Source organism: Strix aluco, chromosome 12 (assembly GCF_031877795.1).
Source record: "Strix aluco isolate bStrAlu1 chromosome 12, bStrAlu1.hap1, whole genome shotgun sequence".
Classification (NCBI taxonomy): Eukaryota; Metazoa; Chordata; class Aves; order Strigiformes; family Strigidae; genus Strix; species Strix aluco.
The window spans coordinates 21,548,909-21,569,840 of NC_133942.1; the positions used below are offsets into that span (position 1 = coordinate 21,548,909).

At 37.5% G+C, this 20,932-nt stretch overlaps 1 protein-coding gene across 1 annotated transcript in view; it reads right to left on the minus strand.

Moving 5' to 3' along the window:
* Window positions 1-976: 976 nt before the first annotated feature.
* The window catches only part of ADAMTSL3 (ADAMTS like 3), a 101,779-nt gene continuing 81,823 nt past the window's right edge, over window positions 977-20,932 (minus strand). The window contains exons 22-29 of the mRNA XM_074836944.1: window positions 14,656-14,835; window positions 12,492-12,611; window positions 11,510-11,722; window positions 8,888-9,071; window positions 6,171-6,375; window positions 5,206-5,315; window positions 3,476-3,690; window positions 977-2,950 (exon numbers count right to left, since the gene is read on the minus strand). Of these exons, the coding sequence (XP_074693045.1) occupies window positions 2,841-2,950; window positions 3,476-3,690; window positions 5,206-5,315; window positions 6,171-6,375; window positions 8,888-9,071; window positions 11,510-11,722; window positions 12,492-12,611; window positions 14,656-14,835 (1,337 nt within the window). The 3' untranslated portion in view covers window positions 977-2,840. The remainder of the gene's footprint in view (window positions 2,951-3,475; window positions 3,691-5,205; window positions 5,316-6,170; window positions 6,376-8,887; window positions 9,072-11,509; window positions 11,723-12,491; window positions 12,612-14,655; window positions 14,836-20,932) is intronic.

Here is a 20,932-nt window from a genome sequence, read left to right on the forward strand (position 1 = left end):
TATTACGTTACAGTTGAAAGAGCCACACCCTACTGATTGTGCTCCCAGGAAAAGCATCAAATGATATTATAAACCTTCAGACAGTATTCAATATTTGAGGTCAACTTTTTCATAAGCAACATATTACTGACATGCAGACAAAATGAACAGCAGGCTGGAAAACTAATATTTCTCAAAATAACAGCTGTTAAAAAAGCATTTTATGATGTCATGGTAAACCAGGATGTAGAAGCAGAAACGTTACTCATGGATTCAATGGCTGTTCTAAAAGTGCTTTTCATGCACTATGCCATACAGCATGATCCACAGAACTGCTGTACAGAATCTTTTTTGTTTTAAAGACTGCACAGAAAGAATACATTGGTGGCACAGAAGGAAAATTAAAGACCCACACACCTCTGCCAATGTTACCCTCTAGGATAACTCTGAAATACCACCATTTCATTATTAGACATTTATTTTCAGTTTAATAAATTTTTTAAGGCTTTTCTTTTTCATATTATTTATGAAACTCTTGTTTCTAAAGACTATTACACATATTGGATATTCTGAAATGTTTTTTTCCCGTAGATACTCTCATCACCCACTAAATATAAAACATAGAGCTGTTCTTTTGGATCTAAAGGAACTCTTCTTGGTGCAGTACATGAAGGCCTGGCAAAGAAATGTAACTTTATTCCACCTTTTTACAGAATCCTGATTCTAGATTACAGTGAGTCAGATCTGACTTATTTGGATTTTGGCAAATTCTCTTCCCCACTTTTTCTGCCAGGTTACATCTATGTTGCCTCTTAATAGCACTGCAAAGCAGACTGTAACGAAGCTGAGAATCTGTCTGATAAGCTGTCAAAAATAAGAACTAAGCTTTGAAAAAATCTCAGAATTACGGACATAGTCAGTTGATAAAATAACACTTGGAATGAAAGCATAGCTACCATGAAAATCACAGTAATAAACAATCTCTGGGTAATCAGTGTTGAATAATCAAACTAGACTTTATTTCAGAAATATCAAAACTACGTTGAAGAAAGCTAAAATCTTCAGTTACTGGAGAAGCAATAAAATAATCTACAGAGGAATGTCATGCCAATTGCAATAACAAACATTTACAGCACTGCTTCCGTATAGCATGCATACTTAATCAAAGACAAAATTAAAGCAACAAAAGATGCTATGTGTTAACATTTGAAAACTTTAAATATAAAGGAAAAACATGAATAAGAAATTTTGGTAATAAGAAAAAATATATGTCCAAAAATCTTTATTAAACACTGTACAAAACAAAATATTGCACTTTTAAATCAGACAATAAATATCTACAAAAGTATCTTACAAATGTTTTCTTTTAATTTAAAAAACTGCTTAAACAATCAAGACCCATTGCTGATTAAAAAGGTAATGATCAGGAATATCCTCTCCTTGCAGTCAGCCTTGGACATAATAGTCCACATTAAACATTTTCTATCATTTTCTATACAGTAGTGCTAACCTAATTTTCAGTGATGCAAACCCATTGTGCAGGAATGCTGCTTCTAAAACTGTTCTTACAGCATACCCACTAATTAGCATGTAACATAGTTCAGTAATGTAACACAAGATCCAAGTCAGTACAAGCATTCAGGCCTCCAATATGTGCAGTAGTTTGGAAACTACAAAAGAAAAAACCATGTATCTGGTGCCTCCTGTGGGGGTCTCTCTGTTTACAGCCCTAATGAGACGATCTGCAACATGGGAAACAGTTTACCTGGGACTACCATCATCAGAATTTATCAGCTTGCAAAAGACTCAAATGGTTAATGGTCATGATGAAAAGTCATCTTGATGGAAAACTGCTCAAAACAGATTTCTTGCACTTGTCTATCTTCATAATAATTATTCCTTGGACATTTTTCCCCATTTAAAGGGGGGAAGAAGAATTTATTCAAGACAGCAAATCTGACAGCCATGTTTGGCCAGTTACTGGCTCCCCATTTTGACTTGATACGCAAGAGAACAGTGCTCACAAATGTTTCATTCACAGCTCTGACAAAGAAGCCTTGTGTGTAATTTAAAATCAGTAGAAAAGTCTAATCATGCCAGAACTTCAATTGTACTTCAGTGACTGGAGAAGAAGAATAGAAACAATGGAAAATGACACCTCATTTATTCAAAACAGAACTACAGCTGTTTTGAAAATTGTACTAGCATCTACAATTTCTTCTACTGCATACACATAAATATAAGCATGAAAAACTGAATGTACTTCTGTGTATCCATCTGACAGCTAGTATCAGTAAAACATATCCTGTGAGATCAACCTTAAGCTCAAGCTGTTTATGAAAATGAAACCACTGTCAAAAAATTTACAGCTACAAGCTACAGCTTCTATAAATTTAAAAATTGTTAAATTTGATAAAACAATAAAAACAAAACCTAGGGGTCATTAATTGCTGCATTCCAAAATTCTTCAAAGGATTTTGTGACTTTGTTTTTCTCATAAATTAAGGGCAGTAAGCACTACCTGGTGCTTTTAGATAATGCTTTTTCCCCCTAATAAAATTATAATGTGATCGCCTGTAAAATTTTACAGATGATGTGCCATGATATTATCTTCCTAATCCAGACACGAAAATGTTTAAAACATTAAAAGTTCCATTGCAAAGGGTGGATAATAAAAGTTCCCAGAAAAAAAACCCTGTCCAGCATATCAATCTGCAGTACTGTTTTTTCATTAGGCCCATGTTTCCATTTAACTGTTATGACTAATGTCTTATTTACAAGTATATACTTTGAGCAGGCTAGTTTAATGAACCTCTCTTCTCATCTCTTCACTGCAGCATCATGAACTTTCCATAGAAGAGTTACATTTCTTGACATGATTGACAACATCTTTGTTTGTAGGTGTCTATCAAGCATAACTTTAGTTGCTTTACAAATGTACAGTAGTGAGTTGTATCCTTGCACTCGCCTTCTGAAAAATATATTTAAACATTAAAAGGCTTTATAATGGACAAAAGATAAATAGTAGAACTTATCATCGTAATTGTAAACAACTGATGAATTCCTGGTAGGTTTGTCATTATTTAACTATGCATTTCTGGCAGCAGTGGATTCAAAGCTAAACTAGGTCACAAATAAGAGTGTGATTTCACTGCATTCATTTACCTATTGTCTGTTTCAGAAAACTACCCCATCTTTCAGGAATTAACAGCTTGGTTGGAGACATGAGTCACAACTGGCACAGTCATGTAGGGAAATGTGCATAAAACAACTTCCTAAATATCCTGTTTCTAAAAGTGCTTTTGAGGCTTTAATATCAAACTGGCCTACTCAGAGAAAAATAACCCCAGGATTATGAAGTGCTCCTTGGAGAGGATAGTTTTACCTTTGATGTACAATCAAATGTTTGCAGAATCATTAGTGTACAACTGTGAGTCATTTCTAATATAACTGCTACAAACTATTATTATGCTCATATAAATAAACATTTACATACTGCCACAGGATGTGACATTGCAGTGTTGCCAGGTCACTGGTCTCTTCCTCCAGCCACAATACTGATCAGCCACAGGTTTGTTACTCTTTCTGTATACACAGTACACTCGTCTGGACTGAAATCCACTCCCACAGTCCACACTGCAAGGCCTCCAAGGGCCTGTCCTCCAATAGACATCACATGCCTCTGAAGAACAGTTTCTTCTGACAGGAGACCTGTGGAGGAAAATAAATGGCAGTTACATTTTTACTTTTGTGCTAAACACTTATTCACAGAATGACAGAACCCATGTTGGAAGGGACTTCTGGAGACTGATTAGTCCACACTCCCGCTCACAGCACAATAAACTAGACCAGGTTGCTCAAGACCGTCTCTGTTTGTGTTTTGAGTATCTCCAAGGATGGAGACTCCACAACCTCTCAAACCGGTGTTTAAGAACCCTCAGAGTAAAAAAAGTCTTTTCTTATATGTAAGTTGAATTTCCTGTATTTCATTTTGTGCTCGTTCATCATGCCTCACTCATGAGGAAACAAAAGACAAGGCCCTGTTTCTTTAAGCCAATTCCTTAATCCTGGAATAGAAAAGATGTTTTACCTTTAGGAAAACTTATCTGACCCTGAAATGTTGCACGCTGTATGCTGCAAGTTCTTTGTGCATAACCTCTCTCCTGAACACCAGTAATATTTCTATGCTGACACTGAACTGCCTCAAGCATTTGAAGCTGCCAAAGTGAAATCCTGGCTCTTAGTAGTAAATGGCAGCTTCACCATGTACTTCAGTGGAGCCAAAATTTAATTGTGTGCACAGCAAAAATGCTTTAAAATGCTCACCATTCAGGAGCACTTCTGTAGCAAGAAAAGAAGAAGAGCTGGGTTTGGTCATCTAGAAACATGGTAACAATTCCCATTTATGTACTTGTTACCCATTTATTCCATGCTCTTCATTGCCCTGCCTACACATTTTGTCTGGAACAAAGTTTTGTGGCCCCAAGCCCTCGGGTTAGTTTTAATTTGTCTTTAAATCACTCTTTTTGAGATTATGGTGTTTCATAGACACTGCCATTCAGTCATGTGCTATAGCATAGCTCCAAGTGAATCTGCTGGGTAAGATTCCATGGAGGTGTAAAGCCTGCACTTTTCATATTGAAAGGAGTTGCTTAAAGACAGTAAAACAAATTAACAGAGTTCTTACAAATAATGTGTACCTTGAAGTAAAAAGTCACACCTTCTCAATCATTCAGTTTTTACATACCTCATACATACCTCAACAGTACATACTAAGAGGCAGAATGAGATCTATCTCTGTGGCGAAGCACACCTTATTTCAGTAATCATCAACTAGTAAACCAATATACATGGTCCACAACATAAGGCCCAGGAAAACTCTTATTTTATAAACTTTGGGCAGCAGTAGGCCAGAATAAAGAGTAATATCAGAAGAGACCTAGTTCAGCAGTAATAAAAAAAGTTATGACAGATCACTCCAATTTCTACTTTCTTTTTGGGAACCAAGATTCTCTCTAGCTTTGCCATGAGCACAGTGGAAGACACTGATCAAATCCATTACCCTCCTTGGGTTCCTGAATTCAGTGTGTACAATGGGATGACTGTTACCACCTCCTTTCCTTGTGTTTGATACATAAGAATTTGCATATTTATACTGCATCGACAATCATGTATCTTTAATTTGATCATCTAAAGAATCTAACTTGTACTGCTTCAAACTTGTACCTCTTTCTTTCATCACAAGAAGAGTTTGGCACCAAAGATCCATTACGAAGTTGACATATAAAGTGACGATGCTGTAAACCTACAGGGCGGCCTACACAGCGACCAGAACACTAAAAAGAGAGAAAAGGATGAGAGGAAAGAAAAAGAAACAATCAGGTTAATAACAACAGAATTACCCTTCTGGGCAGTTACCCAGCTACACATCCCAGTCATAATTCTTGATCTGTATTTCTCCATCTTCAACCTTATCACGCCTCAGTTTGGATAAGTCCTGGATATTCTGGATTCTCTGCCAAGATACTGACTTTCCTACCTATTCATAAAGCCAAATCCATTGTCTATTCTCTCATCATGTCACACCTCTAGTGCTACAACATTCTTTCTGTAGTTCTGACAATCACAAACTTGCCTTGCTAATATCTGTATCAGGAATGCGGTAACTAATTTTTTTAATTCATTACTTTGCTCATTGAATAGTAAATACTCTGTTAATAATTATAAAAATCATAGCAATATGAACATAAGTTTACTGCACAAATGAAGAAACAGAAAATATGAGAAAGCAGAGTTCTGTGTATTAAATATTACTGCAACCGCTTTTGAAGCACATTCATAGATCTTTCTTTGGGGACTTCACAAGTACAGCTATGCAAACTTTGTTCTTATAAGACTGCTATAAAAGCACTATACTAGCTTAAAAAATTGAATACATAGTAATGGATTACCTTATGAAATATACTGAAACTAATACTCTGGTTTCGGATTATGTCTTCAACAAATAAAAGTAGCTCAGACATCACAAAATGAAAAAAACATAGGATTTGTAATTCACTGGTTTGAAAGGTAATTACAACTAGTGCCACATAGCTCTTCCTTTGTGCAAGAGAGTAGATGTTCAGCCAGTGGTGTGATGACACCAATACTTCTATAATATAAGGAGTTTCCAGACAAACTCTGTCACTTACCTGTCCTTTTGTCTGTATTGTCCCCACTGTACACAAACGACCCATACAGGGTTTCCTTCCCACAGGACGATCTCTGTGTGTACAAGCAGCTGGCAGCAGTGTCAGCACACTGCCATTGGCTTTTACTTGTTGACAAGTTACTTGTCGATAGTGAAATCCATTGCCACAAGATGCAGAACACTCAGACCATGGACTAGTTACCCACCTACAGGACACAAATTTATAGCAACTATGAAAGCACTGCAAACTGGCTGGTAGTTTGTAGCAATCTGTTTGCAAATAAAAATCAAAAGAACCTGTCCTTGCAAGTTTTAGATGTAAGAAAAGGTAGAATCAGCTTTTTCAGTTGTTTATCAAGATCTCATAAATTCAGTGAACTGACGACTTCTAAGATAACTGACTCAATATATGCTAACAGAAGTGACACTGCTTGTTACCCAAAAGGTTATATTAGGTAAACCCTACAGACCCTGCTGGATTTAACATTTCTGAATGAAGAACAGTGTACTTTTCCATAACTTATAAATGAACTGTTCTGATTTACTACTAAGGCGACAGGTGTCATCACTAATCCAACTTTATTACATCAAGATCTTGCTAGATAATGGCTCAAGCTGAACATGTTATTTATTGATTAGAAGTTGCAAAGATTTCATCTGCCTTGGCAGATAGGAACAATAGTAGAGAAGCAGCAAGTGGTAATACAATTTATTTGACTCAATCTTTTTATAAATCTAAGCTAGAAATACAGAATGGGGCTTTATGTGTAGCACAACTGTGATAACAGGAAAAATATTCTATTGTCTTTAGCAATTATTTCATTTTTCTTACAGTCAAGCAGTTTATATCCATTCATGGACAATTAATCTCCAGACCCTTGTCTTTTTGTCCTTTTCAAAGCTCAAGTACTTTTGTAAACATTTGGTGCAACACACACACAGCAAGTCAGCAAAGCCTTAATTTGGCAAACACTTAAAGCACAAGTACATGCTTAAGCACTTATATTTGCTTAACTGTACTTCTATGCTGTGCTGGAGAGAAGTGATTAAACACAAGCAAAACACTTTGAATAATAAGGGCCCATGACACTGACCGTACATCTAAAGCCTTTCTAATTCTATGGATACTTTCTGAAGAGTTGCCTTGGGATCAGAAGATCGTGCAGAAATCAGTAAGTGGGGAAAGGGAGAGGGAAGTCTGAACATTTTGCACTTCCATCACAGGGAAGGGGGAGAGGTTAGAAGCACTAGGAACCAGACACGGGGCTATCTTCCAGGCATCTGGGATGCTCTTCCTATATAGGAACTGTGGAATACTTCATAAAAGAAAAACAATTTGTATGTTAGCAGAGATGCATAATTCAAGGTAGAGTTAATTATGTTACTATACACACAATTCCCTTCCACTGGTAAATTCATAAAGCTAAATTAAAAGCAAAACCTAAGCATTTCAATAAGAGAGAATTTAGGTGCCAGTCTGTTTAGCCGTATGAAATAACTGAATGGTTTTTGTGCTGAATAGTCTGGGTTCAGTGATAATCAGATTGTTAAGTCATGCACTGCAGTCCACCGAAAAGACATGACCTTGCTCAGGGGAGCATCAGGCCCTCTGGTATCCTCCTCTCTGTCATCTGCTCTGAATGGCTGGATTTTAAGAGGGAAACCTGCAACTGTGGCTGTGTGTTTCAAACAGTTCTATTTCAGTATTTTTCCACTGGCAAAGAGTTTGCTTGTTATGGGTTGGCTAGAGTTCAGATTCACAATTTAAGATGATCTGTTTTTTTGGCTGCTAATAATGAAATATAAACAAATTTCTCCTGATATTTATCTGTTGCTATGTTTTCTGTATTTAGAACAGAGTTTAGAACATACTGGCAAGACACACTCCCCCAATGTCAGTTAAGGTCTTAACACTTCTCTCCGAACATTTTCCAGCAAGAGACAACTCCAAAATAAGTGCATGACTTCTCATCCCTCACAGATTTTTACTTTGCTGACAGTGATGGCCAATTCTTTTAAGCAACGGAAAGCACTTGTTTTGAGGACTCCTGTGGGATTTCCTGCTAAAAACCTAGAGCAACGCCTCGTTGAGCTGGAATGCTCAGTGCAACTCAAGAAGTCTAGAGGTAAGGTTTTGGCTTTTGGAATCAGATGTTGTGGTATACTTGCCTGTGATGTAAAGATTTTCTGCCCCAAGATCACAAGGTATCCCAGTTGATCCAGCAAGAAAACTGGTAGGGAAGGACATGCAAGGAGCATGACACTGTGGTGAGGGGCATTAGGGACAAAAGAGGCATTCCACAGTAAACATCCTACTCAGAGCTCTGCTGGCATGGGAGGAGAGGAGGTGAACACAGAGTATTCTGGCTGCTCTAAACATGACGAGTTTTCTCTCTGTGCATTGGCACAGATTCCACAAAACTAGCACATCACAGTGTCTCAGAGAGACCTCCAGCTTAGCTTTTCAGGTGTTAGTGTCGTGGCAGCAAGACTTGCTGCAGCAGCACGGAGACTCGCACACATCTCATTTCTTCATTTGAATCAAGCATTCCCCTACTCGCTTGTGATCCGTTTTCACATCTCTCATGCTTTAGGGCTCAGGATGAAATAAAACCCACATTTCAGACTCAGAGTATAAACACAGAAATAATTTCAGGAGGTTGTGAATTCATTTTAATACACAAAGAGCACATGGAAATAGAGTAGAAAGGAGTTTACCAGGCAGGGCAGTCATCTGTGTTGCATGACTGGTAAATAATCACTGGTTTTTGCAGCTCTCTGCATAACGATTCATTTACTTTCTGTTTCTCTGCATTCATGCACTGTAGTCTTCTGGAGCGGGTTCCTGAATTCCCACAGCTAGCAGAGCAAGTACTCCACTCAGCATATTCCCACTTATAATCTAAAAAATGCAATTGGAAGTAGTGTGAGAGGTACTATACATTGTAACTGTGTCACATTTTAATTGGTTTGGCAGCATATTCTGTAAACTAGATAGATACCGCATCCTCTGTAGAAAAGCAAATAAATATTTCAGCATTGTGAAAAGGGACCATAAGCCAAAGTAGAATTTAGTCCTACTCAGCTTCCCCTCAAGTTCAGCCCTTCCATAAAAACATGAAGTTCTCTAGAAGGCAAATGGGATCAGCATATGTGCATATGAAGGGCAGAACCTGGCTCACAGTAGGAACTGATGAACTTCTTTTAAAACTTTCATAACATTTTTATACAATGAGCATTAAAAAGAGGAAACTGTAAATCAGGCTCTCTACATTTCCTGCTGTTCTACAGTAAGTTTATTCTGAAGAAAACTCATCTTACTCCAGACACTTCACATAATTTCAGGATTTAAGAGAATCCTGTACTAAACTATAGAAAAGTATTTAATGCATAAATAATTTGCCACTGAGGCATCTGGCAAGATGAAAAAGGAATTTGTTTTAAAGAGCGTTTTATATTAAAAACCAATCACCTCTAACAATTACTACCTTTATATTTAGTCACAATTCCACACTTACCCATTCCCCCTCAATTATTTTTTTTTGACACTTGGTAAAAGATGAAGTACTATGCAATGTTGACAGATTTTTATGTGATCACAGAAGGAGTCAGATTTTTCTGTAATAACCAAGAATAATTGATAGCTACCAGCTGTGTCCACAGGTTCACTCTTCCAGCACATAATGAATTCTTTAACTTATTGTTTTTCAATGTTTCGTTATATTACTTCTGGGTTTCTTAAAATAATACAAAAGGGCCTTTTTCAAAGTAGAAATAGTTAAATTTACTGACTGCAACTATGATGGAGAGACTGTATTGTTTGTTTAACTAGGATGACACAGCTCAGAAGTGCCCTCAATATGCCTACTGTGCAAAAACCACCAAAGGAGATTTTGCAGTCTTACAAAGGTATGGGTATTTCAGTGATGAAACATTTACACAAGCATCAATCAGAGTTAAAGCTCACAACTAGAAAACAGAATCTCCCCAAAATACTGGCCAGCCTGACTGGAAAGGGTATTGGGCAACCAAAAGGCAGTGCAGCTAAAGGCTACAGGTGGATAGTTCAATACCTGGCTAGACCTGTTCAGAAATTCTAACTTTAATGAGATCTATATTAGGACCAAGGCCTGGATATCTTTTTTGATAAACTCCATTAGGATATTTCCTGATGCAGTTCATTAATATTTTGATTTACTTTTGATTTTAAAAATAAATATTTTGATCACAGATACGTTTCAGTAAAATTACTTTGTAAATGTAACTGACTCCACAACCCCATGCATACCAGAACCATTCTCACCCACTGGCAAACACTCATATACAGCGTAGGGGATTTGCAAGATCTGATCTTGCTGCTTGAGCCCTTTGCACATAAACCGTAAGCCAAATCATATTGATAGGTTAGTAGATAAATCACATACAAAAACTTCCAATTTCAACAGATACTTCTCTTTAAACCTGACTTGCAGTCCCTGGGTATTGACTGGTTAGAGGTTTGGGTTTTTTTTAAACTGTCATATGGAGTTTGGTGCTTTGCTGCCAGACTCTTAGTAGGATTTAAGTTCCTAACTCTCTTTTCTAAAGCCCAATTATAATGTAAGTAATTTCTAAATCACTTTAAAAATTTAAACTTTATAAAATTTTTGCAGAAACAGCCTATTGTCCTGCCGGTGAATATGAAAGATCCTTGTCAAATTCATCTATAATCCTCAGTTGCACATTTTATAACCTGCTAATAGAAATGTAGTTTTGTGCAAGCACATTACATTCAAGAACGTTACAAAACGTTCTTGAAAACCTAATATTGAAATTGATGAGTGCACAGTGTGCCCTAAGTACACTGATATGTTTAAATGTGACTACAATAAGGTGGCTACCATATGATGCTGGAATATGACACTTATATTAAAATTATTTTTATCATAATTAAGATATTTCCAAAGATGACCTCGAAGTCACTTTTGTTTCAGTTTGGTGGGCTGTCATGGAAGCCACTTCTGTGATTTGTTGAAGGGGGAGTTGAGAAAACCTGCCTGATTTAAAACTGTTTAAGCAGTAAGACACTGAATCAGGCAACATTCTCTGAGCTTCTCAGCTACACAGGTAAGAAATGAGAACCTCCCCGCGATATTTGGATACACATTAACGCCCATATCCCACTCTGATTATAGACATTGTCTATTGACTTAAATGGGACTACTCACATATGTGGAGTTAAAACATGTATTTATGAATTACTTTCTATGTATAAAAGCAGGTTAGGTTTCATGAAAGCCTTTACAGAGTGAAAGAAAATATTTTAAAATGTAAGAATTTGTCATATAATTTTCAACAAACCTTCCTTCTTGACATTTACCCAAACTGACATTAGTTTTGCACTAGTTGAAGTCCAACATTGGAATTGTCCAGCAAATTGACCAGAGTTGGTGTTCACCTCTAGGATACGACCCCCAACCAGGGTTTGGTATTCCAAGGTCTTAACTTCCTCAATTGGACTATCTCCAAAAAGCCAGTGAACTGTATTTCTGTAACTGGGCAGCACCGGGCAACCTAAAAATCAACAGCATTTTAGCAGATTTTTCTAAACACATTGACATGTTTGTGAATGCATATGTATGATTGTGTGATTTTACATAAAAGACCTTACCATACCAGTCTAAATGAAAACAAGAGTATGTATAAATTCACTGAAGTCCAAGCTATGGCCCAAAATCCTGACTGCCCCTTTTCCCTTTCAGTACGTTCTTACAAACTTAATTTCTATATGAACAAAGAGGGTGGGGGGAACAATTATTTAAACAGAACAAAGATTTCATCCCAGACTCTACAATATGCAAGTAGGTTTGTAATGAAAGAGTTTCTGTTTTGGAAAGGAGTCATAAACACATTAAATTAAATTGCTGCATTTTCACTCCACAGGAACAAGCAGGGATGGAAACAGAGGTATTCATTTAGACAGAAAAATAAAAACACAGTTCTAAAGCCCATCTGAATCCCCTCCCATCATTTTCAAGTGAAACTCAAAGAGAAATTATGCAGCTTTAGTGTCATAGTGAGTCACCTAGATGATGCCTAAAGGGTTGCCATTTGAAAACATTTTTTGAAAAGCTGAATCAAAAAATAATTGTGTGTCTTACTCTGAGGTTCCCTCCCTGATAACAGAAAGCTGAGATATGGTTAGGAAATCCAGAACATCACCAAACCTGGACTCTTGGGAATTACACTCATTTTCTCCATTTCATTAAAATGGGGCCCCCTCCATTTTAATGAAATGAATAAATAATATCACTTAAATGACAAAGCAGAAAAGACAACATACCTATTCTTAGTGGATCTCCAGGTACCACACTGACATTTGTACCAATTCCAGATGCCATTAGGACACGCTTTCTTCTGCTTCCCTTTGATAACAGAGGGTTAGTCTCTGTAAATCTTTGATCTGTAACACATTGCATAAAATCTCTTCTTAGCAAGAATTAAATCATGATGCTAAAAAAAAAAAATTGTATCAAAATATCCAACATGCTAGTTATGAAGCAGAAGGGTAATAGTGCTTTGGAATTCTTTAGGATCAACTTCATTTATGCAGTTAAATTGTCTGTCTAACAAATATGCTTCAGATATGTCAACAGGGAAACACAGAAATTATTTATAATGTTTATGCAAGTTTCTAAATTAATCAAATTTATTGAATTTTATTTATTAGAAAAATAAGCCTGTAACACTTAGTGTAAAAAGATTTACAGGCTGTATGATCTATTTCCTGTTTGTCATGACAATGTTATTTATTATTTCATTAGCAGTCATTCACACACAGAAATTTTAAGAAAAATAATTATCTCAGTGGAATCAGGCCAATTCCTCTGTTCCATTAGATGGAATTATGACAAAGTGCTACAACAGAAAAAAGAAGAAAATCTTGCAAAATCTCATTATGCCTAGAGATAGCATAATGTATGCAAAATCATATGCCTATCACTATAGCAACTCCTCCTTTTTATCATATGCCAGACAGAATAACTGCCAAAAATGTGGGCAATCTGTCAGTAACACACAGTTCTTGCCACTTAGTCAACATTTCTGTTTTAATGAATGTGCATAGTATCTATGATTCTCCTTCTAGAATGGTTTAAATCTTTTGTTATATTCTAACTTCTGCGGGTCATTTTACATTGGTTCAACATTTTTCCTCAGTGTGCAATGTCCGTACAAAGCCTCCTGCTTGTCTATGTAAACACTGGGACAAAAAAGTCTCCACAGAACCACAGTGAGGCCAGTCCCATACAGACAAAAGGTTAGTTGCCTGGACAGTCCTTAGGAGCTTTTATGAGAAAGGCTGCACAGATTTTGCTCTGCTGCTTGACTGCCCCAGGTCAGGCAGTAATTGCTGTAGTGAAGTCCAAAAGGCTGACATGATGTTGCTTTAGACAACATTGAGACAGTGCAATCTCTAAGTCCTGACACCATAAATCCTCCCATTTCATTGCAGTTTTGCACAGCCAAAAAAATTGCAGTATTTGGCCCTCTCCTATCCACTTAAGATTTATTTAAACTAATGTCATGTGACCAGGAATAGAAATGAAGTTCAGACTCTTTTGATCAATCTTCCCAGTCATATCGTTATAATAATATTCCTCTCTGGAACATCTGAAGTTTTGATGTACTCCAGGAAAACTGAAATCAAGAGGGGAGCTTCAGTCTACACCCATCCTCACACGGAGACTCCTATTATGTCTTTGGTACATCTTCCTTGGCCAACAGATCCAAACATCTATAAACTGCCCTACACATGTGTGCCTAAGAAAGCAAGCTTTGTAGCAGCATTGGCCATGTATAACTGCATTGTACTTTGTACAGCAAAATAGTGAGAAAGTTAATCTCTAGAGCTGAATGATCCATTTATTGGAGCTATTTGCGAGGCATGATTGTATTATACAGTATTACATTATTAATCTACTTACAATAGAGTCATTTAAATGGAGCTTTTCTTTACATTTTCTATTCTGAGAGCTAGCAGTTCATATTCAGAATTTTTTGTTTTCCATGGCCCTATGTTTTATTGGCCTCTATAATTAAAAAACAAAACCCAAAACCAGCCTTTGCTGTCACTTCACTGCATTTCCCCACAGATTTTCTAAATAACTCAAGCCTGCCCCATTTCCCTAGATAAAAGCACTGGGAACAACATAATGACAGTGGATTTAATTTTCTAATGTGTCTGCTGGTTTAAGGGCTGATATTTGTTGCCTGGAAGCAAGGAGATGGAACAACGTTTGAAAAAGTCACAAGTAAAACCATCTTACCTAGATCCACTATTACAGGAAACACAAAATAGAGAACAGATCCCAGGGAGTCAGATGCAATCAAAAATTCCAAGTTCATAATAAAGTGTTAAATATCCCCCCAACTATTTTATTGGCTAAACTTCATAATCGAAGTGGGTCACTGTTGTTAACAATAAGGATTTCTCATTTAGCACCTACCAGTTAAGTGGAGAACAGACGCAGCTTCAGCTTTTCCGAGAGCGTTAGTTGCTCTGCAAGTGTATGTTCCTGCATCTTCATAGGAAACATTCCTCAGAAATAAAGAGCCATTCAAAACCAAGAAAGAATTGATTTGTAGAATGTCCTTCTTAAACCATGTTACGTTTGGTTGGGGAACACCTTTAAAATGCAAATAATTAAAACATTTATTGTGAGAGAGAAACCATAGGTTTTATATTATTGCTACCATAACATCCAAGAATCAGAAGTTCCTTTGTCATTTTTCACCTGTAAACTAAAGTAACAACATTGCAGCAAGACAAGTACTTTTTCCACTCACAACAAAACCTTCCAGTTGTGAGCCCTATTAATAATTCAGCTTCCCAGTAAGATTAAAGGTTAAGCACTGTAAGGCAAACTCACAGAACAGCTTTAAAAACTGCTACCAGTGCTACAAAACCAATGTGCTCATGTGTCTTGCCTCTGAAAGATGTGAGACCGTTAACCCCAATCAAGACCAAGGGACATAAAGATCTGCACAGCATCTTTTCATTCCACCTGCATCCCAGAATACATGAAGGAAGAAATGATTATTAAAAAAAAAAAAGAAATGGAGGCAAAATATTTCTCTTGAAGAAAAAAAGGATGTATTTATCAATTAGATTAGAAAATACACCTGGCCAATTTCTGCCAAAAAGCTTCGAAAACTTCTCCAAGTTGCAGATGTCATATATACAACTTGCAGGAAAAGGAACAGAAAGAGCTATTAGCAACTAATCGAGGGGCTCAGTTGTTAAGCAATCTCATTTACCCTGCTATAGAAAGCCAAAGGTCTACCATCATTCCTACTGTAACACTTGAACTCTGAGAAACTCAGCATTTGCAGATAACTTGTCATTCTAAATTTTAATGAAGGAATGACTTTGAACATTTATTTTTAATTAGATGATTTTTCCACTGGCACAGTACCACCTTTGTGGGAGGACTTCTACTGTTGTATTTTCCTCAAACATTTGCCTTTAAAAAGATATTTTGCAAGTCGGCAAATCAGACACTTCATTGCTTGTGCTCTGGTTGAGCTGCTGCAGCAGAAGGGCTCTTTCAAAGATTCAAAATCCTAGATAAATCACTGGGTAAGTCTGACCTGTGTGGCACAGTGACTAGCTGCAGAGGTGCACAAAGGTGCAGGGCGAAAGACAAGTCAGAGAAGTTAAACCGTCTTTCACCTGAACTCGTTTATTTGCTAAATATATTGATCAGTGTTCACTGAACACTACCAAAACAGGTTTTGCTATAGAAGCCGACGTGAATGTGGGACATTTGGAAGTTTCAGCCATGTTGAATGCTAATTCAGTCTCCTCTCTTCACAGATCATTGTGCAGTATCACTTTACAGATGATGTCTTCATGATGTGGAATAGCCTTTAGGAACAACTTTAACATTTCAATCACTGGCTTAGCACTTCCAATGCACACCTCAAGTTTTTCCTTTACTGTAATAGGAACCAGACATATTTTTTGGAACCTACTATTTCACTGAAGGAAAAAGCTCCCCCCACCATTTTGTCTAGAAAGCGAGCAGAGAGAAACAGTCTCTGCATAATCACAGATTTTATTCTAGACAATTTAGCAGCTGTTCAGTGCTTTTAAACTCATGAGATTGTATTTTACTGAACAAAACTGTATAAAACAAAGTACAGATCTGCAGAGTGCACAAGGGTCCAAAAAACCAGGCTGTTTTTCAAGTTTCCAGAAGAAGCTTTATGCCACTTCAAAAAACCCTTTTGGATTTAGGATGAGGTCTTGTTTTAAGGGTCTTTTTTCCATTTTACCCCAGCTTTCTGGCTAAAGTGTATCATTCTCAGACATATTTTTCCTTTACAGTGTACTTTCCATGGCCATCCAGGCATATATACTTACTATACAGATGGGCTGAGGAGGTGTTGTGAGGATGCTGAGCTGTTTTAATCTAAGGCCTAGAGGTCTGCAGCCAGACTACCCTCACTGGCACCAAAATCCTACAGACCAATCAGAGTCAAAAAGTGACTGAAGTCAAAAGATTTAAAGTCAAATTCCACAAAACACAGAAATGTTTGGAAAGGTTAAAATTTAAGCTTTTAACCTGAGCCTCTATCAAACTTCAGCGCAATATCGCCCCATGATACAGTCCTCTCTCTGCTCTCACCACAGCACTCAGAAATGTACCTCACTCCTGGGATTTAACTAAAGTAAAAATATTTCTTTCTTCCAAACTTGGTTTGTATCCTAGAGTTTGTCCCAGAAAAACTGCCATGTCTCTACTCCTCTACTCACATCTCATTCAGAGACAAGTAGAGCCTTTTAAAACTCAGACTGGAGTTCAGTTTGCAGACAAAATCTGCAGAATAGCTTTGCTTCTCATTTTAAGTTCAAAATCAGGTATCTGTCACACACCTTAAACTTAATTTAAGTTATAGCAAATGATTCTTCTTTCTTTCTCCAAAGTGCTGTATACGTTTCTCTGTAGGGGAAACAAGCAAGTAATACCACACACAGGTAAATCAGACCATTTCTCAAGTGAATAATGTGAATACACAAACATAAATTCTAGGTCTAAGGAGAAGTGTGGACAGAGCCCTGCATGGCAATCCAGCAACCAGCCCAACTGAAATGCGCAATGAATCCATCCAAGCAATCTCAGAGGTGCTGTCACTTACAGATAAAGTGTGGGGGGGGAAATCCATGAAAATACATAATGGAAAAACAACACTATATTATGCATTATATGTGGTTATCACACACTGTCATTTTAAAACAGAGTTACTGTTATCTAGATACCTTCAGGGTCCACCTCTTCACAATAATTTTGAGCATCTTTCAAGTTTTTGCATTTCATGGTTCCTTTTCTTTCCCCAACCTTTGTATTATGTGGAAACCAATTCACTCTCTGAGCAGGAGATATTGGACCATCTGCTTAAGAACAACGTATTTGCAATCAAGCTCCTTCTGTGTGCTTCCTCATGGGTTTTTGGTTAGGTTGCCATTAAGAGTATTAAGGTAAATCCTCAGCTCGAGCCCTGAGCTATGGAAAAAAGATGCCTTTCAGAGAAGAGTTCAGGGACCTATTACTGGCTGGAGTATAGCATGAAGGGAGGAGAGGGGCAGGAGAGGAGAGGGGGTAGGACTCTGCACACTCTGCAGTTAGGACATAGTGATATGCTAGAAATCAGGGGCCTCTAACCCAAAACTGGCCAGCACAAATGTGATATAAAATTTTCGGAGCTGTGCATCTAGAGAGATGCAGTAGAGAATCCAGCCAGAAGAAAGGCTTATTGTGTGGTGCTATCCCATCTGCTGATAGACACCCTATAAATGGATTAAAAAAATAAAGCAGGAGAAAGACATCCCTTATAGTCCAGCTCCTTTGCATTCTTCAGCAAAGCAGCATGTACATTTCAAGCTCTTCCGGACAGCTTCAGTTTATCTGTCTGTTCATATTGCCAGTGAAAAACCCTTTTCTGCCATAACTCTCATGAGACACATTGAGTTCTTGTGCATACTGTCATTTATGGAATTCCTATTTTACTGTGGGAAGATACTGAAAAAAAATATTTTAAGGTACACATTTACTTTTTTAATAGTGTCTGTGCTTAACAGTGCTTTGCATAAAACTCCTTCTCATAATAGCACGTAGCACAACCCCAGTATGCAGTCACCATTTATGTATTTCAGTTGAAAAAGCTTCCGTCATGCAGATTTTCAATGCTTTTCCTTTAGAAATTAGACTCCATATTTACTACTCCTGAGATAAGACTTTTCTTCGCTACTGGTATGCAGCGTTGTACACTGAGTTAGGTCTCATCTATCAGCTTCTGAGAAAGCAGGCAAAGTATACAGTTCCCACATTCCTCTTGTGACAAGACTCTTACAGTAGCACTGTGAAAAGCACCGATTTCCCTACACAGAAATTGCAGGGTAAAGTTCAAGCATACCATCAGAAAGCTAGAAAAGCTCTTTTTTTCTAGGCAAATAGTTAAGGCCTAAAATCTGTACTTTATCCTTTAGTATTTATGTAAATAAAACTTTAAAACTTTTAAGTACCATTTTCTTATCCAAGTAGAACCTAAACTAAGCAAAAATAAGCCAAACACAAGGCCTTGGTGTTTTCTGTTTTTCTTTTTTTTTCTTAAAGAAGCTGAAATTATACTTAAGCTTTGGGACATATCTGTAGGACTTCATGGAGGAGGACTTTGTCCGGTGTGCAAGGCTGAATTTTACTACAGATGCTTGACTCTCTTTTACATAAAGGTTGATTCATACAGGGACTTTACATGGACAAAAATAACATTCACACTGTCTTCAAGAGCCTTTTCCATTACAGAATTGTAGCGAGAAGACTATTAACAGAGATGTTTAAAAGCTAATTACATTGAATTTTAAAAATATTTCCGCCTCACTGCTATAATTTTCTACCCTCTGTTCTGACTCAAAGAAGTTTCTACTGTTGTCACTTGTCCTTTCCCAGACAGTTTTAAAATGTGTCTTTCCTTTCACTTGACTCTCCAAATTTAACACATCTATATAAGCTTCTTGTACAGAATGGTTGCCTTTCTGTATCCGTCAGAAGACACCAAATCACTCTGGGAATAATTTCCTAGACCTTCTCTTCAGGAAAAAAAGTAAATCTTCTAGTTTGTAATCCTGGAAGGAAGTCATTCCCTCTCTACATCCAACAAAATATTACTTTCAAGCTGAAGAATTCCTGGTTTGATCCCCAGCCAGTACAAAAAGGGGAAGAGGTAAGAGATGGCCTGTAGCCACCTTTGTTTCCTTCATACCCCACCTCCACGCAGGTGCAGCTGAGGATGAGCCCAAAGGTATCAACTCACCCAAACTGCCAAAGATTCACAATCCCTGAATGCAGTTTAGATCCCAGTTACTCAAATGGGAGATCCATCACTGACATCAGCTAGTAGCAGAATCAATCAATCATATCCTATGGCTCCAAGTCAGGAAAGCACTTAAGCATAGGATTAAATCCATCCCTATTAGGGAATGCAATTAAACACATGCTTAAAATTAAGGATGGCTGTAATTGTCCTTCATGAACAAAGACACATTCCTGAACTTGGACCTCCTTAGTCTTAGAAAAACCTTAAAAATCAGAATCTTAGCCTTGCAATGGATCTGAATCCTCTGACGTTAAAAATTTCTACGATAGACCTAAGCAGCTATAAAACTTTAAAATTAGTTTAATCTATTTTTCTGACCTCAAACACAGGTTATTTTCCACTAGCACTGGAGCAGCTCTAAAATACTCAATGTTCCATGAAAAAAGTCTTTTTCCACCGTGAGTGGCCCTGGGACAGCAAATATTATGGAAAAAAACTCCAACTCCGGATGGGACTGAGAAACACGTGTTGGGGGGGGGGGGGGGGGGGAAGAAAAGGAATCCGCACTATAGGGTGCCCTTAAAATATTCAGTGTTCAAAAACAAATTTCCTCCAACCTTGAAAGGCCTATGAAATATTACACACCATAAAAATCTTGGCCTACTAACTAGTTGCTCTAAAACATTGGATATGTCTTCAGAAATTTTTCCCCCAGCTATGTAGAATCTCATAAAGTATTCTGTATTTCCCATTCAAAAGCAAGGCAGAACTGTGCTGGCACAAATCACATTTTGCTGCAATTCGCTAGAAGTTTACCTAACTTTAGAGGCTAAATTCACATGTCATCTTTCAGAAGAAACTGTTCTGGGGCAGTAATACACAATGAATGTCATCTGATTATTATTTATTCTACAGTCACTAACACCTACAGTGGATTTAGCATAACTTACAATGCAATTTCTTTGATTGATACATCTTCATATTTTCTCCAGCAGAAGTCACAAACTGCCTTTGTATTAATCTGAATTATGCTTGAGCAATCAACTTCTAGTGAACCCTAAAAAGCCTAAACCATGCTGCTACTGAAATTACCTGTATGAATCTTGCCAACTTCACTGGGAGTAATAGCCTTGGACAGAGAGCCAGCGTGAGACATTTTGGCACTTGATAGATCGTCCAACCTGCCCTCTGATACTGTCCCATTCTCTCACAATCTTTCCAAGCTTTTACCTCTGCCTCTTCCTACCAGCCATGCAACCGCCCCTCTTCCTAGGTGGTAGCAACATCTGCCAGGATTTAGATATACTTACTGACATCTGGTGACCTTCTTAGAGGGGTTCCTGAAGCAAGACCCCTTCCCATCCCACTCTTGCTACAGCTCTGTCGGGTCCTGTTTAGTTCTCTGGC